General features: G+C 44.1%; 1 protein-coding gene across 1 annotated transcript in view; it reads right to left on the bottom strand.

Moving 5' to 3' along the window:
• The window catches only part of LOC311126557 (pleckstrin homology domain-containing family H member 3-like), a 35,628-nt gene extending 26,195 nt beyond the window's left edge, over positions 1-9,433 (bottom strand). Inside the window, exon 1 of the mRNA XM_084200550.1 lies at positions 8,765-9,433. Coding sequence (XP_084056676.1) covers positions 8,765-8,899 — 135 coding nt within the window. The 5' untranslated portion in view covers positions 8,900-9,433. The remainder of the gene's footprint in view (positions 1-8,764) is intronic.
• Positions 9,434-9,680: the final 247 nt, after the last annotated feature.

Below are 9,680 nucleotides of genomic sequence, written 5' to 3' on the forward strand. Positions count from 1 at the left end.
TCTGAGAACGGAAATTATAGGTTGTTTGAAGGTAATAAAAATAATGTTCTGAGAACATGTTTTAATAAGACTTTTAATAACCCTGATAGCTTAGTTTGGGTTAACTGTCCCACAGAAGAACGTTGTTTCTTAACATTCTCAGAACAATGTGAGAACATTACTTTAAATAGAACCATGAGGAAACCTGTAGGAAACATTAATGCTGAAGTACTGAAATTCCCACAGAAGAACGTTGTTTCTTAACGTTCCCGGAACAATGTGAGAACATTACTTTAAATAGAACCATGATTCCTAATGTAGGAAACGTTATTATGAAACTACTGAAAATCCCACAGAAGAACGTTGTTTCTTAATGTTCTCTGAACATTCCTAGAACATTACCAACATTTAAATTAAATGTAACCATGTTTAAACTTTTAGGAAATTAAATACCAAGATTCCTGTAGATTTTTTAAAGTTCCTTAAATGTGCTTAGAATGTTCCAAAGCCAAGCAATTATCCTGCACCATTCAAATAAGGTTTTGGGAAGGTTGTATGCAAAATAACCATAGGGCAACCACCCTCTCACCAAGATCTAAGAAACATTTGGATCTCATAACGTTATGTGCTAGCTGGGAAGAGTCTGCATTCTGATTACAACATACATGTTTAATGAGGGGTGATCTGAGAGAGCTACAGACCCATCAGTTCAAGGTAGATAACCCTGTAGAGAGTTGATGTAGGCTAGTTAATGTGCTATGACAGTTAGCATGGTAGGCAAATCATGCTCCCCACAAAAAAAGTAGTTCACAGGTCAGTTCTGAGGTAGTCTAGGTCTAGATGTGGTGATTGCCCACCTGAAGGTTTTCCCCCCAGACAGCCCTGTGTGTTACAGTATAGCATGCAGCCTGCCTTTCCTGGCAGCCACACCAGGCACATAGCTGCTCTGTTCTTGTAATGGTTGGCTTTCACATGCAAGTGTGAGATGGTGGGGAGAAATATGGCATGCAAAAGAGGCTCATTTAACAGGAGCCAGAAACAGAGGATGATGTTGTGCTTTAGCTCAACACACACCCTACACCCTTTTATACACATCCAGCCGTTTCTGTGAAAAAGGCGACTAACATAAAATGTTATTTGTGGTCGGTCGCACTCCTATCTCACACAGCTGTATGAGTCTTTCTTTGTTTAACCTCTGAATTATTGTTATATAAACACACAAATGAGAAAATGATATATTCAAGTTCCATAAGACTAATGTTGGTACAGTGTCAAAGTAAACCAACAGAAATAAATCACTTTTCTGCTTAGCAAACACTTCTAGCCAGAGCACTTGAACCTTTAGGTCACTTGACCAGCCAAGGCTGTAACACAGTATAGCCTACCCTCACATGCTAATGGCACTCCTCTGTCAGAGATAGACAGAGAGACAGACAGACAGAGACCGAGAGAGAGAGAGAGGCCAGACCAGGGAGACAAACAGACTAGGCCCATAAATGAGGGTGTAGACAGACTCCTGTTTCTACTTTAACTGCACTGATGATTAAGCAGAGAGCTTTTTTTCATTTCCTGGAAAATCACAATGAGGGGCCAACATCATTTCACTGTACAGTACTTTTCCTCTTAAACAGCCGTATATCCTCACCCCTCTCTCTGCCTTGCACTGAGAGACATGGCTGTTTTACAGTACATTGTTGCAGTGGCTACTAGCTTGTTGTTTAGGAAAGAAACAGCTGGACATCGATCACAACTTATACCCACATTGAATGATATACAAAATCCAATCCGTCTGTAAAGTAACACTCCTCTCACCAAGTTGGTCTTATGGGAGTTGAGGTGGGCTGTGTCAACTGAATACACGGAGCCCCTGCTAGCAATCAAGTTAAATCAATTTTCACGGTGGAATAGTGGACTTTAAATTCTGGTGTGCCCTGTGAAGCAGCCATTTTTTTTTTACTGCGTATGGGCCCTTAGGATTCCTAGCCTGACCTTGGAAAACCTCATCAGAGCTAGCCTGTGATCCAGTTGGCCCGTGTCCGTGGTGCGCTGTGTGTTTCTGTGGCCTGTGTTGTTGTCTCTGAGGAGTCACAGCCTTGAGGGAGGCCCTGCGGCGGCCCGGGGTTCTGGCCTACCTGAAACACTATCCAGGTCAGCTCTGGGCCCCTCGCTGTTCAAACACCACATTTTACTGCTGGGTCTGTTAAGTTTAGGACTCTGCCTCTGCAAACACACGCTGCAAAGTGCTTCAGAAAGAATGACAAAAAATGGGTAAAGAAAAACCCAACTACTACTTTACAGTACTACTACTACTCTGTATGAGGGTACTTTACAGTACTACTACTACTCTGTATGAGGGTACTTTACAGTACGCGCTCTGTATGAGGGTACTTTACAGTACGCACTCTGTATGAGGGTACTTTACAGTACTACTACTACTCTGTATGAGGGTACTTTACAGTACGCGCTCTGTATGAGGGTACTTTACAGTACGCGCTCTGTATGAGGGTACTTTACAGTACTACTACTACTACTCTGTATGAGGGTAGACGCCGGGCGGAGGGCCGGAGGTCAAATGAAAGGATAAGAAAAAGGTGTGGGTAATATGACTGAGTTAAAGTTTAACCCAGGGAGAGGTACCGTAAACGTCAGACGAGCCCGACAGAAATGACTGAATGGTGTCGTAAAGCAATTTGTGAATGAGGCTTGAGCGGGCTGTGGCCCTCCCCTGCTCCTGGCTCTGCTTGGCCCTCTTGTCGACCCTCAACTGTCTGGCCAAGTCCCGTTCTCTAGACATTCTGCTCACACCATGGCACAGCCTGAGCCTGCCATGTCTGACAGAGAGAGAACTGGTGTCTGAACTGATTGAAGTCACTGTTTGTCAATTGCCATATGGCAAGTCTGCTTATAAATCCAATAAATAAATCCTCCACAGTCTTATTTTGAGTAGGTACTCTCTAAGAAAAGAACACTGTCACTGAACATTATTACCCCTGTCTGTTTAACTAGGCCAGAGGCTCCCAAACTTTTTCACTCAGGAAGATTCTGCAGTTTTAAAGCTCATTTTCATGCCATTCAATACATTTTGCCATGTCTAATGTGTATTCATGTGATATTGGAGTGACTCTAACATTACAACAAAATCTATGGGCTAAAAACCATAGCTAAAAAACGTTAGCTGACATGGGCTAGTTGATCTGGATATTTCTGACAAGTTAGAGATAGCTCTCTAAGGTATGCAATGACTGACATGACAAGAGGAAAACTGATGATGCATTATCCAATTTCGAAATTGCACCTTGTGCATTCCACTATTACAACTTTCAAGAGTAAGTTGAAAGCGTCCCCCCCTGTCGATCCTTTGTGCACCCCCCCAGTTTGGGAGCCACTGATCTAGGCTACCTCTTTAAATGCATAGTCCCAAAAATGATAGAAGGAGAAAAAAAGGAGGGAATGGCTATTCAGAAGTCTGGCAGAGTTGATCTCGCTGGAGAGAGTAGACAGAGTGGAAGAGAGGGCAGGCAGGGGATGAATCATCCGGACTGGAGCGGGGCCGGGAAGGAGGGAGGGAGAGATGCTGTGATGTATTCGTTCCGTGGCTCACTTCCGCTCTCCTCTGGCCCCCCTCCACCACCAGCCCCTCCTCCCTCCTCCCCCTGCAGCTCTCCTGGGAGGCTGAGTAACCAGGATGAAATGTTCGGGCTCTGCCAACGCCAGCCTGAGGACCAGATGTGTGGCCTGAAGGTGGTGAGGCCGCGACGCAACGGAAACCAAATATAAACCAGTGTACCGTAACACCTCTGAAGACTCTTTTTTAATAAAGAGGGGGGAGGGGAGGGCAGGGGCATCGCCGTAGCCCGGTTAACGGGACCCACATTCGGGCAAGCCAGGGCCTGTTTCTTCCCGGTAACGCTGGCAGCTGTCGTAGACGGGCGCGTTGCCCGGTGGCAAACATAGCTAGGCCTAACTTCACATTGCATCTAGCAGAATGCTGAGATTTAAGTGGAAACCTGGAAGGGAGAAAGAATGACGGATGTCCTCTCCTTAGTGCCCTGGCTATCTCAACACTGGATGCATTCAGCTCAGTCTGCCTGACTGTTTGGGCAGCTGTTGGGAGAGCAATTTCTTTGAATCCGGATTGTAAACATGCAGGGGAAAGGTTCTGAACTGGTCCAGGCAGGGACCGCTCTGCCAGCCAAGCCTGCACAAGCGTCACAACTGACTCATGCCTCCAACCTCAGCTGGAGCAAAGGCCGGGTACAGCGCGTCACTCCATGGTTTCAGTATTACGGCTTTTACACTTCACAGCCCTTCTTGGCACCACAGAGGAAAACGCCGACGTAGGAGATGGTGGTGGTGGTGAAGATGTTGGATGGATGTATCTGGAGCGGAGGGGAGACTCCTCACTCCTCCACCAGGCCTGTGGGTAGCTGTGGTCATCCCTGGCAGCAGCAGGGACCATTTAGCTAACAGGCTTTTACAGAGAAAACGTTCCAACACACACACACAGGGAGGCCTGGGAGGTCTGACCTCCTGTCTCAAAGTGCGGCTTGTCAAACGCTGGACGTAACTGAGGCCACTGTGTAAACAGTGGAACTTCCCTGTAGGGCTTTCCCCAGACCAGGACTCATCTACAACACCCACCCTCCGACCCCACCCCCAAAACCACCTTTGGAAAGTGTGCTGTAGTGGTGCATGCTTAGTCTGTGTCAGCTGAGGTCTAATGGTTGGCTCAGCAGGTAATATTGACTGGTCGTTTCTATATCCAGCACACATCAGTGAGAGGGGGCAGGCCGGGAGGAAACAGGATTAGGAGTAGGCAGGAAATCAATAATCAATATTTTCTAGGAAGTTGTGTCCGGTTGTAGTTAAGGAGCTGATAAAATCCCAAGTGGGAGGTTAGGGCTACTGTTGTAGAAAAGGGTATGAACACACGATAACCTATGACCACACAATAAACTATGACCACACAATAACCTAAGTCACTGGAGCAAACCAAAGGCAGTGGTATGTACAATAGGCCAAACCCCCATCACCACTCATTCACATAGCCTATGCTCACTGTAGTCCAGATAATACAATATGGATGGCGACACAATTAATGTGAAATTAGATCATTATTGATTTGAACAGGGATGTTCTTTAGAGGGTACTCTCTTTCTTCTCTTTTGGGAAAGGAAGTGTGCAGCGCACTATTGGTGTCACGCCCTGACGTATGGAACTCTTGTTTGTGGAGTCAGGGTGTGTGAATCTATGTTTTCTATGTTTAGGATCTAGAGTTGTGTTTCTATGTTTGGCCGGGTGTGATTCCCAATCAGAGACAGCTGTCGCTCGTTGTCTCTGATTGGGGATCATACTTAGGTAGCCCAGTTGCCTACTATGTTTGTGGGATCTTGTTCTGTGTATAGGCTTGTATTGTGTATAGCCTTGGACGTCACGTCACGTCACGTCGGTTTGTTTTGTTTTGTGTTTAGTATTAATAAACATGTTCGCATACCACGCTGCACCTTGGTCTGACCCGTCTCTCAACGATCGTGACAATTGGGTAAATCCATATGACAGGGTTGTCAAACAGGGTTGTCAAAATATTTAATGATTAATTGCACAAAAATGTTTTGAATAGACATTTTCTTTTAGCTTGAATGTAAATGATCTAAAAACGCGTAAACTCCGATTTTTTTCATATTCGCATATGTTGTAGCTTAGACGCAACTTTACATAATCTGAGGTTTTAGTGTTGTGCCCGCCATCGGCTGAGACACAACACGCTGTTGAATACAGGGTGGGTGTCATTTCAATAATATAATTTTAAGTTCTAATAACTACCACAAAGATGGCCGTCGGTCCACCTACCATCGAATGTCAACTGGTCATGTATATACTATTATCTATCCTTCAATGATTTCAACAGATTTCCTATGGAGGATTGACAGTAGGCTCAAATGTAAAACAACATATTCCCATTCAAGTCAACATTCTCTGATGTGTGGACCTCCAACCATCTTTGTGGTATTATATGAATGTTAAAATGTCTATTTGATTCCCATTTTAGTACATTTATCAGCCAAAACATTACACCCACCCTGTATTCAAGAGCATGTTGTGTCTCAACCGATGGCCGGCACAACACAAATACCTCAGATGATGTAAAATAGGGTCTAAGCTACAACATATGCGAATATGTAAAAAAAAAATCAGTTTTGAGATAATTGACGATTAAGGTTAAAAAATGACTTCTTCTTTTTTTTACAGATATTAGAAAACAGTTTGACAAACCTGTTTGCAAGCTTTTACATGATATCAATCTCAACCATTGATATTTTCCAGTTATGAAGACATGGATGTCTCATGGTATGGTGGGATATGCAAAATAAGTCATTTTGAGCACCTCTTGAATGTTTTGGGATTCAGGTCCAAAAAGTCACTTTCTGAGTACTTCTACAATGGGCAAATATGTATGGAAGGTTTCATTCAAATCAAAAGGGATGCTGTCAAAAAGTGAGAACTCAAATGGATTTACCCTCCTGTAAGTCACAAGTCACAAAGGGGTAAAGTGAGAAGGCATGATTGAGGGGCTAAGGGGTGGTGACAATTTTTGGGCTGGAGATGCATGGCTAGGTTTGGATGGGGGGGTTATGCTACATGGTGGGAGGTGGAGCACAGGAGGTTGGTGGCACCTTAATTGGGGAGGACAGGCTTGTGGTAATGGCTGGAGCGGGATTAGTGGAATGGTATCAAATACATCAAACATGGGTTCCATGTGTTTGATGCCATTCCATTCGCTCCTTTCCAGCCATTATTGTGAGCCGCCCTCCCCTCAGCAGCCTCCACTGAGGTGGAGAGTGTCTTACTTTAAGCCCATCAGGCGGACTTAACTGAGACATACTACTATAACCCTGCATTGATTGAGGAAATGGACCATGGTTGGAGTTTTATTAGCTATCACTGCCAGACAGATGGTGTATAATGATCAAGACATGGGATGTTTGCCAAGAAGAACAACTCTCCAGTACTGACACCTCTCTGGATCCCCCTGAGCACCAGATGTTCCTCTTATCTCCAGACCAGACGTCTGTTAGTGCAGTTGGACTGCTGGGAAGAGACCTGCCTATCCATCGCAATTCAAGACCATTTTCATAAAAACTTATCTCTCTCAAGTTTCTAAAACAAAAGTGTGTAACAGCTGGCAGACAGAAGGGATGATATGAATGGATATAGACTTTCACTCATAGCATCTTCAGAGGTGAACAGGAGGGGAGAGTGGACTATTCTGCTGGATGGGTGTTTCAGTTTGTGATAGATGGGAACATTTTCAAACCATGTTCTTGGAGTGGTTAGCTAATGTTGTGCAAGAAGATATGCTGCCCAAGTCAAGCTAAGCACTGCAAGCAACACAGAAAATATGACTGAAAGCGTAACATGAAGAAATATTGAATTAGGCCTACAACTATATGGCTTGCTAAGCTGCGGTCAATAATATTGACTTTGACAATAAATTCTAGGTAAAGCTCCTTTTTAATGGACATGTGAGGGTACAGTACATTGTGTCCTAGATTGACGTAAAGAGGTTACCTCAATACAAGGCAACAATGACCCCTCACAAGTGGGCGGACAATGCTGAACTCTCTGTGCCCGATTAGATGACTAACATTACTGAGAGAAGACAAGGCCACAGTCTTGTTTGCCATAGAGTGGACGGACGCCACAGGATCGATTCCATCCAACACTGGGCTTTATTGGTTGCATCACACTGTGTGGGATTGCTCAATGTTGCCCAGGCTTCAAAGAACAGGCCAAATACAGGGATCAACACACATTATGTCTGTCTGTGTGCACTGTATCCATGACAGTGGGATTGTATTTTATTGTGATGGAGGGAGCAGATCACATGAATGACCTGACACACTCCCTGTATCCTGGAAAAGGAATCTGTCAGGTCAGCATGATGGTAGTGGTACCACTTCAAAACTGTAAATGTGGGCTCTGTGACAAGGCTGACCTACTACAACCTCTAGGCTAGGCCTATCTTTATGCACATAGGCTGCTCATTCCTGCCTATGTCTGTATGTTACCATGTGTATCAATCTTGGATAGGATTCTAACGTGGAATATGGTTCTAATCAAATGTTTTTTTTGCATGGATAGACCTTGCCCTGGCCCAACTCTGCTTCCTTTTCCTGCTGCTGAATCCATAGCCAGCAGTGAGTGTATTCATGAGCTGGTGCTCAGGGCAAAATTAGGAGGGTGGGTAACTAGGGTGACGAAGAGTAATGTAGCCAGCTATACCTCTCTGTGTTGAGGAATGAAATTGGTTCATCAACTTATAGCTGCCACTTATGTGTTGTCCTTCAAAGCAAGATGCACCATGATTTATGCTGGCTATGTAGCCTATGCTTAGTTATAACTATGTTATACAATTTACAGGTGTCAGTAAGCAATGAGATTAAAATACAATTTCTACTTTGTGTACTCTCAAACATGTTCCATACAGGTTAAATGCTTGATTACATTTTATAAACATGTAGCGTCAGCCTTTATGGTGTGTTATTATAAGGCATTTAATATGTTAACTCTCCCTATGTAGCAAATTCCCAACTGACTGACATATTGGCTGTTATTTAGTAGTCAGGAAGATGGAAAAAATACATTATAAGGTGGTCATAGGCTATGCATAGATGTGTATGACAAGTCTTAACAACGCAGTATAACTGCATCATAGGGGAGGAGGGGGCATACAAATAATATTAACATGGTAATACTAATTATGCATGCAGATAAGGTTACTTACACGTCTGTTGCAAGTCAGGTCCTCCTTGTTGCGCAACTCAAAAGATTCTTCCTCCTCTTTCTCCCCATAGTCCCGTCCGAGCAAATTGAAACCCTGCCTGCAGCACAGAAACCAGCTAAATCCTTGCAAAGGCATTCAAATCGGGTAAAGTTAGGTGTTTTCGACTATTCTTGTCGTAAAGTCAACATTCAACGTCTGGCCTCTGAGGGTACGCTTGTACGTCTCACAGTACGTAACTAAATCCAGAGTCGCGTGAGGATAACATCCAAGTTGAACAGCTTCTCTCCATAGACTTCCAGAGAGGGAATATGAGAAACAGACTCAGACGCCAAGACAACAGTCCAAAACTAGCCTATAGAAGAAACATAGAAGCTATCCAAGAGTTCAACCTGGTGAAAATTAGTCTGAAAGTTGTGTCAAATCTGTCCTTCCAAAATTATAGTTGTTGCCTTGTCCCAACACCTTGCTCGTATCTGAAGTCGTCGCGCACGTTTTCACAAGCTAACTAAAATGCCAATGTATTTACTCTTCAAACGTAAATACAACTACTGGCTGACAAAACCATGAACATTGTAAATAAGAGCCGTCTAAAGAAATCAATATGAAGAGCGAAATTCTTGTTGTCTGCTGCTATTCACATATTACAGTGTAGTAGCTAAAGGGTAGGCAGGCGATTATGACTGACTTGATTTGAGTTTGAACAAAAGCGTGCAAGAGATCAGCCAGCCTTGAATGGGCGGGGCGAGCCGTCCCCTCATGTCCAATGCGAAATATTACCGGCTGGACTCTAACACGCCCAGGCAAGGCACGCCCATCTTGTCACATGCACGCGCACACACATACACACGCACACCCCAACAGACTATTGCGTCACATGCCTCTTTGATGACCTACCACTTTAGCATCCTTGCCCATC

This window comes from Coregonus lavaretus, assembly GCF_964263955.1.
Source record: "Coregonus lavaretus genome assembly, contig: HAP1_SCAFFOLD_922, whole genome shotgun sequence".
Lineage (NCBI taxonomy): Eukaryota > Metazoa > Chordata > Actinopteri > Salmoniformes > Salmonidae > Coregonus > Coregonus lavaretus.